Source organism: Phyllobates terribilis, unplaced genomic scaffold (genome assembly GCF_046119375.1).
Source record: "Phyllobates terribilis strain yellow unplaced genomic scaffold, ASM4611937v1 Scaffold_3__8_contigs__length_932513732, whole genome shotgun sequence".
In the NCBI taxonomy this organism is placed as follows: domain Eukaryota; kingdom Metazoa; phylum Chordata; class Amphibia; order Anura; family Dendrobatidae; genus Phyllobates; species Phyllobates terribilis.
This window is the reverse complement of record NW_027362763.1, coordinates 469,771,483-469,788,913: the sequence shown is the minus strand read 5'-3', so window position 1 is coordinate 469,788,913 and position 17,431 is coordinate 469,771,483. Positions and strand designations below refer to the sequence as shown.

General features: G+C 42.8%; 1 protein-coding gene across 2 annotated transcripts in view; it reads left to right on the top strand.

Moving 5' to 3' along the window:
• Positions 1 to 17,431, top strand: part of AK9 (adenylate kinase 9) — a 151,933-nt gene that overhangs the window by 76,832 nt on the left and 57,670 nt on the right. The window contains exons 14-18 of one of the 2 annotated variants that reach the window (XM_073675840.1): positions 4,320 to 4,397; positions 5,836 to 5,928; positions 8,503 to 8,639; positions 16,108 to 16,264; positions 16,837 to 16,951. In XM_073675840.1, coding sequence (XP_073531941.1) covers positions 4,320 to 4,397; positions 5,836 to 5,928; positions 8,503 to 8,639; positions 16,108 to 16,264; positions 16,837 to 16,951 — 580 coding nt within the window. The remainder of the gene's footprint in view (positions 1 to 4,319; positions 4,398 to 5,835; positions 5,929 to 8,502; positions 8,640 to 16,107; positions 16,265 to 16,836; positions 16,952 to 17,431) is intronic. The other variant, XM_073675841.1, reaches the window with a different exon arrangement.

Below are 17,431 nucleotides of genomic sequence, written 5' to 3'. Positions count from 1 at the left end.
CTGACTACGTCTCTGCCTGTGCCCTCTGTAACCTGCCTTGACCCCTTGGTTAGTTGCTATAGCTAAGGGCACTTCCCTGTAGTGTCACCTCGTGGCTATCCTGTGGCCCAAGCCTATCCTCACCATCAGGGGCTCCAGCGAAGACCAGGTAGCCACTTAAGGCCCCGTCACACTAAGCGATGCAGCAGCGATCCCGACAACGATACGACCTGTCAGGGATCGTTGCTGCATCGCTAATACATCGCTGGTGAGCTGTCAAACAGGCAGGCTCACCAGCGATCAGGGGAGCAGCGATATCGTGGAAAGAATCGTTCCACGATGTCCTGCTCCCGTTACCAGCCTGCTGCAAGCAGGAGCAGGCTGGTAACTATGGTAAACATCGGGTTACTAAGTGCGCGTGTGCCCCTAGTAACCCGCTGTTTACCATGGATACCACTCTGCTACGGTGCGTGGGAGCCTCCGCTCACTGTAGCAGAGTGGTATCCATGGTAAACAGCGGGTTACTAAGTGCGCGCGTGCCCCTAGTAACCCGATGTTTACCATAGTTACCAGCCAGATCGTTGGTCCCGCTGGTCACACACAGCGATGTGTGCTGGCCAGCGGGAGGCCAACGACCAAAAAATGGTCCAGGACACTTTGCAACGATCAGCGACCTCACAGCAGGGGCCTGATCGTTGCAAAGTGTCACACACAGCGACATCGCTGGTGAGGTCGCTGGTGAGTCACCAAAACCGTGACTCAGCAGCGATATCGCTAGCGATATCGCTATGTGAGACGGGGGCTTTAGTCACGCTCCTCCAGGGTAAGCCTGGCCAGTGTTACAGTGGGTCCACATCCACCACCTTCACACATGAAAACAAGCAACCTTGTAATATATCTTATCCGAGAAATCTGCTTCTTTGTCCTCCAGGACTGATCAGTCATTCTCAAACTTCTCTATTCACAGGTGAAATCTGTATTCTGTGAAGACAATTTTTTATATCACTGAGATAGGAGATGGCAGCTGCTACTGATAAGATTCTATGTAGACAGAAGAGGGAGGAGAATGGAGGAGCTCTGCCTCTAGCTACACACTCCTGCTAGCACCTACATAGAATCTTATCAGCACCAACTGCCATCTCGTATCTAGGTAATGTAAAAATGTCTTCACTGAATACAGATTTTACCTGTGAATAGAGAAGTTTGAAAATGACTGATCAGCCCTTGAGGAGAAAGAAGTAGGTTTATGTTATTATATATGTTACAAAGTTACTTATTTTCATGTGTACTATTGATTTATGAAATATAAAAAATAAACAATGGTTACTCTTTAGGTTTTCTTTAAAAAAAAAACACTTTTCACTTAAGAAGATAAAAAAACAGTACATTGCTTTAATAGCAATTTCTTAATCCAGCAGACATGTTCAGTTTCAGAAATGGCACTGTCTGTATGTACCGAGTGAGCAAGCTGAATGGAAAATTCCCACCATAAGGGCTCTTTTACACGTCCTGATATTTCCGATACCGGAAAAAACAGTACCGGAGTTATCCATGTCCGTGTCTGCTTGTGTGGTGTGCCACCTGTGTGCCGCATCAGGAGCACACATACCGGGGCCTGGGAATCAGTGGTACACTTAGCTCTGTTCCGAAGCGCCAGGTGCTGAATGCTGCCCTCATCATTGAATAAAATAAAAAAAATCCGCATACTCACCTGTCCTAAGTGTCCCCCTCTGTAATCCATGCGACCGCACACGCCAAGGAACCCGGGAGAATGACTCGCTCCAGCAAGCGGGCCCCGGAGCTGCGCTGCTCTGTGAGTGACAGGACACCACTCGCTGAGCACAGCTCCGGGGCCCGCTCGCTGCAGCAAGTCATTCTCACTGGCACCTTGGCATGAGTGGTCGCATGGATTGCAGTATGGGAGACTTAGGACAGGTGAGTATATGGATTTTTTTATTTTATTCTTATTTTTACAGGTGGAGACACGCTGCGATCAGCACCAGCAGGGGACAATGATGAGGGCAGCGTTCAGCACCTGGCACTTGGTAACAGCGCAAACTGTACTGCTGATTCCCAAGCACCGGTGCGTGTCACATGGATGGTATCCGTGTGTGGTACGTGTTTACACGGACTCATTGACTTGAATGAGTTCTTATGATCCGAGCTGCCGGCCAAAAATGGACATGTCTACGCGTGGATCACACAGACACACGGTCCATGGAAACACACTGACATGTGCACAGACCCATTCATTTGAAAGGGTCTGCGTGTGTCAGTGTCTCCCGTGTGTGTGGAAACTGTCACCACACGTACCAGAGACACTGACGTGTGACAGAGCCCTAATGGTAATTTCTAAAATGCCCCTTAATATGTCAGATTTGTTCTAAAAACCTAAGACACAATCTGCACTAATCTTATTCCCAAAATACAGCTTACTTTCCATCCATGAAGTAACTGGAGAGTGTGAAAAATTATAGGTTTTTTTGTATTGATGTTTTTATATACAGTTATATGAAAAAGTTTGGGCACCCCTATTAATCTTAAGCTTAATGTTTTATAAAAATTGGTGTTTTTGCAACAGCTATTTCAGTTTGATATATGTAATAACTGTTGGACACAGTAATGTTTCTGCCTTGAAATGAGGTTTATTGTACTAACAGAAAATGTGCAATCTGCATTCAAACAAAATTTGACAGGTGCATAAGTATGGGCACCCTTATCATTTTCTTGTTTTAAATACTCCTACCTACTTTTTACTGACTTACTAAAGCACTTTTTTTGGTTTTGTAACCTCATTGAGCTTTGAACTTCATAGCCAGGTGTATGCAATCATGAGAAAAGCTACTTAAAGTGGCCACTTGCAAGTTGTTCTCCTGTTTGAATCGCCTCTGAAGAGTGGCATCATGGGCTCCTCAAAACAACTGTCAAATGATCTGAAAACAAGGATTATTCAACATAGTTGTTCAGGGGAAGGATACAAAAAGCTGTCTCAGAGATTTAACTTGTCAGTTTCCACTGTGAGGAACATAGTAAGGAAATGGAAGAACACAGGGACAGTTCTTGTTAAGGCCATAAGTGGCAGGCCAAGAAAAACATCAGAAAGGCAGAGAAGAAGAATGGTGAGATCAGTCAAGGACAATCCTCAGACCACCTCCAGAGAGCTGCAGCATCAACTTGCTGCAGATGGTGTCACTGTGCACCGGTCAACTATACAGCGCACTTTGCACAAGGAGAAGCTGTATGGGAGAGTGATGCGAAAGAAACCGTTTCTGCAAGCACGCCACAAACAGAGTCGGCTGAGGTATGCAAAAGCACATTTGGAGAAGCCAATTTCTTTTTGGAAGAAGGTCCTGTGGACTGATGAAACCAAGATTGAGTTGTTTGGTCATACAAAAAGGCGTTATGCATGGCGGCAAAAAAACACAGTATTCCAAGAAAAACACTTGCTACCCACAGTAAAATTAGGTGGAGGTTCCATCATGCTTTGGGGCTGTGTGGCCAATGCCAGCACCGGGAATCTTGTTAAAGTTGAGGGACGCATGGATTCCACTCAGTATCAGCAGATTCTTGACAATAATGTTCAAGAATCAGTGACAAAGTTGAAGTTACGCAGGGGATGGATCTTTCAGCAAGACAATGATCCAAAACACCGCTCCAAATATACTCAGGCATTCATGCAGAGGAACAATTACAATGTTCTGGAATGGCCATCCCAGTCCCCAGACCTGAATATCATTGAACATCTGTGGGATCATTTGAAGAGGGCTGTCCATGCTCGGCAACCATCAAACTTAACTGAACTGGAATTGTTTTGTAAAGAGGAATGGTCAAAAATACCTTCATCCAGGATCCAGGAAATCATTAAAAGCTACAGGAAGCGACTAGAGGCTGTTATTTTTGCAAAAGGATGATCTACTAAATATTAATGTCACTTTTCTGGTGAGGTGCCCATACTTATGCACCTGTCAAATTTTGTTTGAATGCAGATTGCACATTTTCTGTTAGTACAATAAACCTCATTTCAAGGCAGAAACATTACTGTGTCCAACAGTTATTACATATATCAAACTGAAATAGCTGTTGCAAAAACACCAATTTTTATAAAACATTAAGCTTAAGATTAATAGGGGTGCCCAAACTTTTTCATATAACTGTACAACACAGAATTTAAACTTGTTCTATATGAATAGTCTTTTTAAGAATTTGAGAGCTGCTAGGTTGAAAAATGTTAGAGAGGGCACTGAGAGCTTCTGAGATTTGTCAGATCTTAACTAAATGGATACAGCCTTTTCATTAATACAAGTGTAATGTAATGATTATTATTATCATTCTAATGAAAGAATCTCAGAAAGAAACTGAAAAGGAAGAAGAACTCGGAGAAATATCAAGTGTGGTGGATGAAGACCATAGTGAGAAAGGTAAGTGAATTGTACAGAATAATAGGCGTATATTCTTCACATTACAGAATTTAGTTATTTAATCTAGTACTAAAACAGCAATTATTAGAGGTAATGTGTTAATATGGTAAATTAATTTGGCATGTTGCAAAAACTCTGGTTGCTGTCCTTGATTTGTGGGTGTTTTTAAGGATAACTGGGATTTATATAATATAGTGTAAGTGCACTCACCTTTCCTTTGTTGTATACTATGTATATGTGTCTTTTTAAACTCCTATAGTTTGGGGCTAAACAGTATTAAAGGGAATCAGTCAGCAGGATTTTACCCTCCCAAACTTTTATGTGTGCATGTTTCTCTTTCAAGGACAAGTCCAGCAATTCCTTTATCTGGCCAGTTTGTTCCATCTGGTTCTGAGAAATCAGTGTTTGAATTGATATGCAAATGAGGACTATGGAAGATTTGAAGCCTCTGCCACTCCAGCTCTATTCTCTACCCAGCGCTGCCTCCTCCTGCTTGGCTAAAAGCCTTTATGTTGTGTGACTCCAGCCAAGGGAGCCATCAGTCAAGCAGAAGGAGGCAGTGCATGGCGGGGAATAGAGCTGGAGCAATGTATCAGGTTAACATTTGCATATCAATTCAAAATGCAGAATTCTCAGTAATGGAAGAACAGACTGACCATTTGAAGAGATTGTTGGACTTGTAATAGTTTGATGTGTAAAATCCTGCTGACAGATTCCCCTTAAAGGGAACCTCTAACGTTGTATCTGATCTGTTGACAGCATGGTATAGAGAAGGAGAAGCTGAGCAGAATAATATATAGGTTTGTTGGAAAAGATTCAGTTTAATTTGTATTTTATTCATTGAAATCCCTGGTGTTTTATGCATAAGAGTCAAGTGGCTGGTCCTACTCAGTGAGTAACAGATATCTCTGCATACACAGTCATTCCTTGGTAGTCACTGTACAGGACCCCCACTAGACTCATATGTATAAAAACACCAGGAATTTCAATTAATTAAATGCAAGTTTTACTGAAACTTCTATCACAAAAATGTAGCTCAATCTGGTTCATTCTCCTCTATAACATCTAGTCTGCAGATCAGATACTATTCTCCACATGACAAGTTCCTTTTAAAACCTCAACGTCTAACACTAGAATCTAATTTGTGGCATTACTAGACAGTGTTTTAATGTTTCTAAGGTCACGTTCACACGTCGAGTATTTGGTCAGTATTTTACATCAGTATTTGTAAGCCAAAATTAGGAGTGGGTGATAAATACAGAAGTGGTGACGTGTTTCTATTATACTTTTCCTCTGATTGTTCCACGCCCGGTTTTGGCTTATACATACTGATGTAAAAAACTGACCAAAAACTGAACATGTGAACGTGGCCTGACTAAGACCGTTGCAAAAAAAACTATAATGCACATCTAATGCAATGTATTGTGTGATTTAAAAGAAAATTCAGAATTGGATACAACTGATAAGACCCCAGTGCAAAAGGAAGAACCTATAGAGAAGATAGAGGAACAAAGTGTCATTGAAGAAACAGGTAAAACAGCAATGAACCCTTTCGCTGCCATGGGTTTCTTGCCATTTTGCCATTTTATGTCTCTGGCAACTAGGACAATGTTTGCTCTTTTGACATGTACAAGTATACACTAAATTACTAAACGTTAAACTGATATTCAGCACCAAAGCCTATATATTTTCTGAAAGTAGACACCTGGCAAATTGTCACTCGGCACTTTATACATAAAGGCAACTTGAAAAATAATATAAAAAAATTATATTTTTAAAAAAAAAAAGTGATGTGACTCCTCAGATCCACCACAAACTTCTGCAGAATGAAGATTAATGTGCTTGTGCCAATTATTCCTTAGGAATCAGATTTTTTTAAAATGAATAAATAAAAAAAAATAAAAAATGTTGTTACAAAAATAAAATGCCGAAAAATAGTAGCTAAAAGTGTGACCCAAACAGAAAATTAGATTCCCCGCACCTCCTCCTTAAAATGAAATTTCAACATATGTAAAGTCCATGCACACCACCTAGTCCTATGTCTAAATTTTATGTATCTTTATAAATCATTACAACTTAAGAGGCCAAAAATCTGGTTTTGCTGGAAAATGCTGGAAAATTCAGATTTGGCATGTATCACTTTACGTAGCAATAAGTTTGGAATTCCTTTTATCCCAAAGGTTCCGAGACTGTTTTTTTTTTCTTGACACATTTGTACTTTACGTTATCATTATAAAAAAAAAACAATGACTTCTTTCAAAAAATAAAAAAAATAGCATTTTTAAATATTTTAACGTGTCCTTAAAAAAGATCGTCATACCACACAAAATAGTTGCAAATTAACATTTTTCATATGTCTACTTTATGTTGGCATCATTTTTATGTGTCCATTTATCTCTTTGGGACATTAAACTGCTTATAAGTTTGGCCGCTTTTTTTCAACATTTTTTAAAAATCTTTCAGAACTAGTCTTTTTTAAAAAAAAAAAATGAAAAAAAAATACACTACTTATAGTATTCAAAATACTATTTAGTAAGTTTGTTTACTCCTCAGGTCCTTCACATGATCTAACTCAAAGTGAAATGAATAAATAAAAAAATCAAATTTTTCCATTCAAATATTAGTTAATTTTACTTTTAACCCAAATTTTTTTTTCAAGTAATAAAATAGTAGAAAAAAAACACCCCAAACATTTTATGCACTTTCTTCCTGGTATGGAGCACTCTCTATGTAGTTGTATACTACTGTTTGGGTGTACAACATGACTCAGAATGGTAGAAGCTCCATTTGAAGCTCAAATTTTGCTACTATGGCTTCCTATCACAATATTGTATTTGCAGAGCCTGCGAGCTGTTAGTACATAGGAACCCTCCAGAAGTGACCCCGTTTTTTTTAAACAATACCCTTTAAGGAATGATTTTAATCTCAAAAGTGTATTACATTTTTTTACCCCAAATAGGATTTATATTTTTCACTGTTGCCTATGAGACATAAGGGACTTATTATCTTTATTCTTTTGGTCAGTACGATTAAGGAGATACCAAATTTAGGGTATGTGCACACAACGTCTAAATTGTGATGGCGGAGCCACCAAGGTTTTCCTAGGTAAAGCCCCTTCAGGAAAAAGACGTCGGTCTTCACTGACGGTTTTGCTGTCATTTTTGCAGCGTCTTTTCACTATGTTTTCAACCATAAGACCACGGCCCCACTATCAGTATTCGGTCAGTATTTTTTCTCAGGAGTGGGAGCCAAAACCAGGTGAGGAACAATCAGAGAAAAGGTATAATAGAAACAAGTCACCAATTCTGCATTTATCACCCACTCCTGGTTTTGTCTCCCACTCCTGAGAAAAAATACTGACCGAATACTGACCAAATACTGATAGTGGGTTCGTGGCCTAAAAAGATGACTTCCAAATAAAGCCGCCCGAAGAATGAACATGTTACTTCTTTTAACTGCTTCACGGTTTCTAAAAGACGGAATATATGCACAGCAATGTCGTTTTAACATTGCTGTGCATTATGTTCATTTTTTTACGGCAGTTGTTCTGCTCTTTTTCATGTGGATTTCATGCAGAATCCGTCTGAAAATAAAAGATGTCGGGTCCACATACCCTTAAAGTGAACTTGACAGCTGATTCATGCTGCCCAATCCACAGGCAGCATGTATCAGGCACTGGATGTGTGAAACATTGCAGTGTTTTAGAGAAAAACATTATTTGAAAGCCACCGGAGATCAAACCGCACAGGAGACTAGTTGGATAGGTGGGTCTCCGGCAGCTTCTCCCCTGCCCGATTCCCTAGATTGACAGGTCTCTTCTGACATGCCCGGAAACATACCAGTCTGATATCATACAGCCAGTGTCCAGTTTCCTATGTTTGCACAATAAAAATACTTTGTAAAAAAAAACAACATATTTGTGTTGCCATATCCTCAGAACACCCATCAGAATACTGTATTATGCTTTTTGTTATCCTGAATGGGACAAAAAGATACTGACATTTATGTAAAATAAATTATATAAAATGTCTTTGCTGTCTTTAAGTGAATGAAACATATTGAAAATTGGAGCAACAGTTTACCTATTTTTGCAAATTTATTGTAGACCAAACAGAAGAAGTTACTGCTGATCATCCTGAAGTCCGACAAATGGTAGAGGAAGCAATGAGTCTAGTACAGGAAACCACAGTAACACTAAATCCAAATGTTTATATCAGCGCACTGGATAAAGCTATCACAGAGGTAAAGGTTCTAGAAATTCTATTGAAATTCCATATACATATTGTGGTAGATCAATCACTCTGCAGTACACGGAGGTAGACACAGGTACGCTGTCTCTTTAAATCTTTGGTTGGATATTATAGTGTGGCATAAATCAACCTTAAGTCCGTGAAAATAAACAAAGCCCCCTGGGCAAAACAGGAAAATAAAGCAAAAATGGTAACACAGAGAACACAGTCCTTGTAGTAAAACCTACAAAAGACAAAAATATATCTCATACCCTACCATCATTATATATAAATGTACTTAGGGTACTTAGTGAACTATTTTTGATCAAAAAAAATATACAAGCCGTCCCACCAGCGGCAAGGTGACCCTAAATTGGGACGGTACCTATACTGCCTATATTAAAAACCTTACTGTATATCAAAGTTGAAGTAATGCATATAAAAGGGTAGACAAATAGGACCGGGTCCCAACTCCAGACCACCCAGGCCCGTGGTAAGCTACATATATACCAATCAGCTCAACAAAGGGGATGCCACACCCTTAAATTGCACAGAATGCAAACAAGACAAAAAACCAAGCAATGTGAACTGAGGTCTAAGATGGTAGACATGCAAGAAATAGGAGCATGTTCACACTAGCAAAAAGAAGCAAAACCTACAAAAGACAAAAATATATCTCATACCCTACCATCATTATATATAAATGTAAAGCAAAGTTGCATAATAAATATAGGGTACTTAGTGAACTATTTTTGATCAAAAAAAGTATACAAGCCGTCCCACCAGCGGCAAGGTGACCCTAAATTGGGACGGTACCTATACTGCCTATATTAAAAACCTTACTGTATATCAAAGTTGAAGTAATGCATATAAAAGGGTAGACAAATAGGACCGGGATTTGCCTGCTGAGAGTTCAGCAACTCCACATGGTTCAGGAACAAACACAAGCTCCCTTCTGGAGCTAACTTTTCCAGACACTGAACTCTGAATGCCTCAGCCGGCCGAGTATTTAAACCTCCAGAACACACCCTGAGGTGGAGACATGGTGAATGACCTCCCGCCCTTCACAATGGCCATTCACAAAAACCACTCCCTTTTACAAATGGACTTAACCTATCTCAACACATAACATATAACATGCTGGAGGAAACTTAATGGTTTTAGTTCACTGAAGCTAATAGCATATCTCCCCTCCAGCACTTTACCAGTGACTTTGTCACATATCCCTCTCCCTTGCCCAAAGCCGGGGGTTTTGGCACCTTCACTCGCTAAATAGGGAAGTCTAGACAGGGCATCTGCGTTGCCATGTAATTTCCCGGGCCTGTGCTCTACTTAAAAATTAAAGTCTTGGAGTGCTAGAAGCCACCTAGTTGCCCCAGCATTCTTGCCCTTCCTTTCCCTCATCCATCTCAGGGGTGCATGGTCTGACACTAGCCTGAATTTTCGGCTTAACAGATAGTATCATAGTGTCTCAATTGCCCATTTGATGGCCAAGCACTCCTTGTCTACTATGGCATAGTTCTTTTCACAGGAAGAGAGTTTCCTACTCAGGAACAGGACTGGATGTTCATCCCCATCTATTTCCTGAGACAACACAGCTCCCAAACCGACTTCGGAGTCATCAGTCTGAACCACAAACTCCTTAGTGAAGTCAGGCGTGAATAAGACCGGCTGTCCACATAGGGCGAGCTAAGCTTCAACTCCTGGAATGCCATCTCCGCTTCCGAGGACCATTTGGACATCGATGTCTTCGTGCCTTTAAGAAGATCAGTCAGGGGGTGGCTATCATGGTGAAATTTGGGATAAATTGCTGATAATACCCCACAATTCCCAGAAACGCACAAACTTGGTTCTTGGAGTTAGGTTGCGGCCAGTTTTGGATAGTCTCCACCTTATTTACTTGCAGCTTTATTTCGCCCCTACCGATGACGTAGCCCAAGTATTTTGCCTCTTCCTTCCTGATGGCGCACTTCTTTGGGTTTATTATAAACCCTGCCTTCCTTAGCGCATCCAGTACCACCTGGACCTTCTGTAAATGACTTCCCCATTCCGGGCGGAATATTATGATGTTGTCCATGTAAGCTGTGGCGTACTTCTTGTGAGAGGCTAGTATCCGGTCCATGGCCCTCTGGAAGGTAGCTGGGGCTCCCTGCAGACCAAACGGCATCCTGGTGTACTGAAAGCACCTGTCAGGAGTAGAGAAGGCCGTCTTCTCCTTGGCACTTGGGGACAAGAGAATGTGCCAGTGCTCTTTCGTTAGGTCCAGGGTGGTGATATATCTCGTTGACCCTAGCCTCTCAATAAGTTCATCAACGCGGGGCATCAGATACACGTCAAATTTTGACACCTCATTCAACTTCTGGTAGTCATTACTGAACCACCATTCTCCATCCGGCTTCGGCACTAGAACAATGGGGCTGGACCAGCCACTTTTTGACTCCTTGATGACATCCAGGCTCAACATTCTCCTCACCTCTTTGGAGATCACTTTGCGGCGGGCTTCAGGAATTCGATACGGCCTTTGTTTCACCCTCACATGCGACTCTGTCAAGATTTTGTGTTTGACCACCTACGTATAACCTGGCAGCTCTGAAAACAGGTCCCGGTTCCGCTGGAGCAGCTGTCAGCACTGTTGCTTCTGAGCCAGTGATAGTGTCTCTGCCACTGTGACATCCTCGACTCCGGCTTCTGGATGGGCTCCTAGTCATGTAGCTACCACCGGCTCCCTGTCTCGCCAAGGTTTGAGCAGGTTAACATGGTAAACCTGATACGGCTTCCTTCTTCCTGGTTGGTGGACCTTGTAGTTGACGTCACTCCACTTTTCGACCACCTCATATGGCCCTTGCCACTTAGCCTGGAATTTACTTTCCACCGTGGGGATCAACACCAACACTCAGTCTCCAGGCTTAAACTGCCTCATTCTCGCTGACCAATTGTAGACCCTGGTCTGGGTCTCTTGTGCTTGAAGGAGGCTTTCTCTTACAATCGGCATTACCTTCGCGATCCGGTCTTGCATCTGGGCCACATGCTCGATGATGCTCCGGTGGGGTGTTACCTCGTCTTCTCAGGTCTCTTTCGCCATGTCTAATAGTCCTCGAGGGTGCCGTCCATAAAGCAACTCGAATGGTGAGAACCCCGTAGAGGCCTGGGGAACTTCCCTAATGGAGAATAACAGGTAGGGGAGTAGGCAATCCCAGTCTCGACCATCCTTCTCCACTACCTTTTTAAGCATAGACTTTAGGGTCTTGTTGAATCTCTCAACCAGGCCGTCTGTCTGCGGATGGTACACTGACGTCTGGAGTTCGGTAATTTGCAGAGCTTTAGACAACTCCCTCATCACTCTCGACATAAACTGAGTTCCTTGGTCCGTCAGGATTTTTGTCAGTCCTGTTCGGGAGAAAATATGGACTAGTTCACGCGCTATACTCCGGGCAGAGGAGTTTCTCAATGGTACCGCCTCCGGGTACAATGTTGCGTAGTCCAGCACCACCAGGATGTATTGGTGACCCCTGGTGAACTTAACTAAAGGCCCTACCAGGTCCATAGCAGTGCGGTCAAACAGTAACTCTATAATGGGTAATGGGACCAGGGGACTACGGACGTGGAATACAGGAGTAGTTAGCTGGCATGTAGAACAGGACCGACAATAATTAACAACCTCCCGGTGACACCCAAGCCAGTAACACCTTTGAAGAACCCGCTTTTGGGTTTTGTCTATGCCCAGATGTCCCCCCAAGACATGAGAATGGGCTAGGTCTAGCACCCTATGCCTATAGGATCCTGGTACCAACAGCTGCTCTAACACTTCCCCTCTCTGTTTAGTGACCTGATATAGCAAATCCTCATTAACTGCAAAATTAGGAAACCTGGTGTCAGCCCCCGGCTCTTGGGCGACCCCATTTATCACAGTCACATTGTCCCATGCGCCTTTTAATGTAAGGTCCTCCATTTGAGCAGTCCCAAAATTCCCCACAGAAACTCCCAATTCTCATCCTCGTCGCCAGCAAGGACACACAAGGAAAACTCTTCCTCCTCCGACTGCAGAAATGATTCTTCATGGATGAACCGGCTCTTACCTGAGTTAGTGGGTACCGCCTCCTTTCCCCACAAATCCCAGAACAGTCTGAAGTCCTGCCCGATTATTACCGGGTGTAGCACAGGCCCTCAACCACCCCGACCTCATGGGTCTCAGCCCCACAGTTAGTTTTTATTGTCACTCGGGCGATGGGGTAGTCGTTGGCGTCCCCGTGGATACAGCAGACGCCCACGTATTCCTGAAATCAACTGGTGGGGGAGTGTGACCTTTACTAGGGTCGCTAAACTTCCTGAGTCCAGGAGTCCCAACACTAATACTCCATTTATGATTACGGGACAGGATTGGGGCCCCTCACAGGGCTGATGGTCCACACTGAAGGCGGGGTAGTCATAGTATGAGCAGCATCTTCCTACGCTGCAGTCCATCTGCTCAGAGGACATAGGACAACGGGCAGCTATGTGTCCGGGACCGCGACACCTCCAACAGATCATGTCTTTCCCAGCGGCCTTTGGCAACCCCTCAGCAGCCCCTTGGGACCTTGCACTCCCCCCCCCCCCCTTCCCCAGTCGTGGCTCTACTCCCCCTCTTTTGGGACTCTGGCTCCCGCCGAGTACCCCAGTATGGGGATGCAGCACCACCCGGCTTCCTTATTGACCTCTTGACCACCTGAAATCTTTCTACGAGGCCGACCAGGTAATCCACATTCCGGGGTCTCCCTGGGCAACCTAGGTCTGCACTGGCCTAGGTAGGGAGTGCACAAATCTGTCCATGACAACCCGCTTGACCATCTGGGCTGGAGTGGAGGACTCTGGCTGCAACCACTTTTGCACAAGATGCAGAAGGTCGGACATTTGGGAGCGAGTGGGTTTATCATCATAATACGCCCAGTGGTGAACCCTTTAGGCTCTGACTGACATAGTCAGTGCCAGTATTTCAGTTTTAAGTTTAATATACTCCTGGGCATCTTGCAAGGGTCGGTCGTAATAAGCCTTCTGGGACTCACCAGTCAGATAGGGGCCAGCACTTCCGACCACTGCTCCGGCAGTAGCTTCCCCCGCTCTGCCACCAGCTCAAACATAGTAAAAAAATGCCTCCACATCATTGCCCGGTGTCATTTTTTGCATGGCTCGTCTTACCGCTTTCTGCTGTTGGTGAATCTGTTGCAATAGTAGCTTGCTTGTCTCCTGCTGGGCTAGCACAAAATGCTTGACCAGGTCCTCCATACTGTCTGTCTTGATGCAAATTGTATGGAGACGAACAGCCACAGAGTGTGCCCATCATTACTACATATAAATTGAAGTGTAACAAGCACTAATTGACATGCTGTGTTGACCATAATTTCTTACCAAGGGCTGATCATCTAACCATGTAAAAGGACCCTAAGGGGCCCCTTACACATTAGATAGCTGTCCAGCAGAACATTTGTTCAGGGGCTCGTTCGGCCGTTCGCTGTCTCTCTTGGCTCCCCCATACACAGGAGCTTTCAATTTGTCAAGCAATAATGTGTTCTCTACAGGAGAGCCGCTGCTTGACTCCTCAGGTGGTTTATCTCAGCCCGAACAAATTGGATCGTCAGCCCGAGATCAGACATGTTGGATCCTTTTCTCCCCCAACATCTTCTGTCAAGAGAGAGTCAGGAGGCCCTTCTATATATAGGGAAGGAAATAATTATTTGATCCCTTGATGTTTTTGTAAGTTTGCCCACTGACAAAGACATGAACAGTCTGTTATTTTAAGGGTAGGTTAATTGTAACACATAAAAATATCCCAAAAAAATCAAGAAAATCACATTGTATAAATTAGATAAATTTATTTGCATTTTGCAGTGAGAAATAAGTATTTGATCCCCTACAAACCATTATGAGTTCTGGCTCCTACAGACCAGTTAGACGCTCCTAATCAACTCGTTACCTGTATTAAAGACAGCTGTCTTACATAGTTACCTGTATAAAAGACTCTTGTCCACATACTCAATTAATCAGTCAGACTCTAACCTCTACAACATGGGCAAGACCAAAGAGCTTTCTAAGGATGTCAGGGACAAGATCATAGACCTGCACAAAGCTGGAATGGGCTACAAAACCATAAATAAGACGCTGGGTGAGACGGAGACAACTATTGGTGCAATACTAAGAAAATTGAAGAAATACAAAATGACTGTCAATCGACATCGATCTGGGGAACCATGCAAAATCTCACCTCGTGGGGTAACCTTGTTCATGAGGTGAGAGATCAGCCTAAAACTACACGGGGGGAACTTGTTAATGATCTCAAGGCAGCTGGGACCACAGTCATCAAGAAAACCTTTGATAACACATTACGCCTTAAAGGTTTAAAATCCTGCAGTGCCCGCAAGGTCCCCCTGCTCAAGAAGGCACATGTGCAGACCTGTCTGAAGTTTGCCATTGAACACCTGAATGATTCTGTGAGTTATTGGGAGAAGGTGCTGTGGTCAGATGAGACAAAAATTGAGCTCTTTGGCATTAACTCAACTCGCCGTATTTGGAGGAAGAGGAATGCTGTCTATGACCCAAAGAACACTGTCCCCACTGTCAAGCATGGAGGTGGAGACATTATGTTTTGGGGGTGTTTCTCTGCTAAGGACACAGGACTACTTCACCGCATCAATGGGAGAATGGATGGAGCCATGTACCATAAAATTCTGAGTGACAACCTCCTTCCCCCCGCCAGGACATTAAAATGGGTCGTGGCTGGGTCTTCCAGCAAGACAATGACCCAAAACATACAGCCAAGGCAACAAAGGAGTGGCTCAAAAAGAAGCACAGTAAGGTCATGGAGTGGCCTATCCAGTTTCCAGACGTTAATCCCATATAAAACTTATGGAGGGAGTTGAAGCTCCGAGTTGCCAAGCGACAGCCTCAAAATCTGAATGATTTAGAGATGATCTGTAAAGAGGAGTGGACCAAAATTCCTCCTGACATGTGCACAACCCTCATCATCAACTACCAAAAACATCTGACTGCTGTGCTTGCCAACAAGGGTTTTGCCACCAAGTATTAAATGTTGTTTGCCTGAGGGATCAAATACTTATTTCTCACTGCAAAAATGCAAATAAATGTATCTAATTTATACAATGTGATTTTCTTGAATTTTTTTGGGATATTCTATCTCTCAATGTTAAAATTAATCTACCCTTAAAATGATAAACTGTTCATGTCTTTATCAGTGGGCAAACTAACAAAAACAGCAAGGGATCAAATACTTATTTCCTTCACTGTATTAGACAGTCAATCAAGCCCACCAATATTGGCGATCTGTTAGTCTAATGTGTACGGGGGGGAGGACCTTAAGTAATACCACTACTAAATGATCTTAGCTTCTAGTCCTAAAGTGGGACAAATAAGAAAGATAAAAAATTTAATAAAGGCATTGTGTGGTGATGAATGTGCTCTGCATATATTTCACTAAATTTATCATTGTACAGTTTAATGAAGAAAATAAAGAACGATTTCCTGATGACCCTGCAGTTGGAAGATGGGTATTGGATAATTTCCCTAATTCACCAAATTTTTGGATACTTTTGGCAGAAAAGGGACTTCTTCCAGACACTGTCATTTGTTTAAAAAATCCAGCAGAAAATGGTAATTACCCAAAAGGTTTTCTTTTCCTTGGAGATCTAGAAACATAACTGTTCTAAATGTGACACTAAATCCACAGTGTATATTTTAGATTATTATTACAGACAGTAATTCTTGCATGTATATATTATTAAATATTTATTATGTAGGCTTCTTTCCAAGTAGAATAAAGATATTGGGGCTGCTTTAATCATTGTAGAAGTTTATCATCAGCAATTCTTTAGCGTAGGATAAAGAAATGTTTTTTCCCTTTTGTTCTCACTAGGAACTGTTCAACGGAATATGAAGCTCATGTTGTAGGCAGTGTGGTTTGTACAGACCCCGTTGTTACCCAGCTTTATGTGCCTTTAACAGGGACCCAATAGAAACAAAAAAGACTCTGTAGTTGAAGAATCTTGTGGCGTGAAGCACGATTAAGTTATCACATCACATTGAATGGTTTTCCAGATTTTGTATTTTAATAATTATATTAAATTGGCCTTGTTTCATTCTCTGGCCTTGTTCTGTATCCTTTGGACACTAAGCATTGTGACATTATCTCCCATTCAGCCTTCTGACACTTTTGTATATTTCAGGAAAGTATTTGCTCAATAGACTCTACCACCTAAATGAACAGGATATCAACAATAATATATTACAAAGGCTTCAGAAGGAAAGAGCAAGAAAAATGCAGGAAGAAGAGGAAGCAAGGTGTTTGTCCCAGTTTGTAATACGTTTTTATTGTACCGTATTAAGCTGTTGCAGATTTGACATCTTCAACCTGTCAATTAAAGCTATGATCACAATGCATCAGTGTCTTTGTTGGGGTTTTCTTCTGAAGCCATGAAATATGACAATCAGGTGGAATCCCTCAGAGCCAGTGATTTTAATGAGGCAGATGGAGTAACTGTGTACTGTCTAGCCCAGGGGTCTCAAACACGCGGCCCGCGGGCCGCATGCGGCCCCTGAGGCTGCTTTATGCGGCCCGCAGGCACAGACCCCTTGATGATCCTGACCAGGTCCAGGAGGAGCCGCCGACAGCAGCGCTGAATTGACACACAGAGACTGTTTCCCAGCACAGCATTTCTAATGACAGCCGCTGGCCAATCAGAGGCCAGCAGCTGATATCTGCGTGTCGGCGCAGTGAGTATGACGTCATTGCCATACGCTGATGTCAGCTGCTGGCCTCTG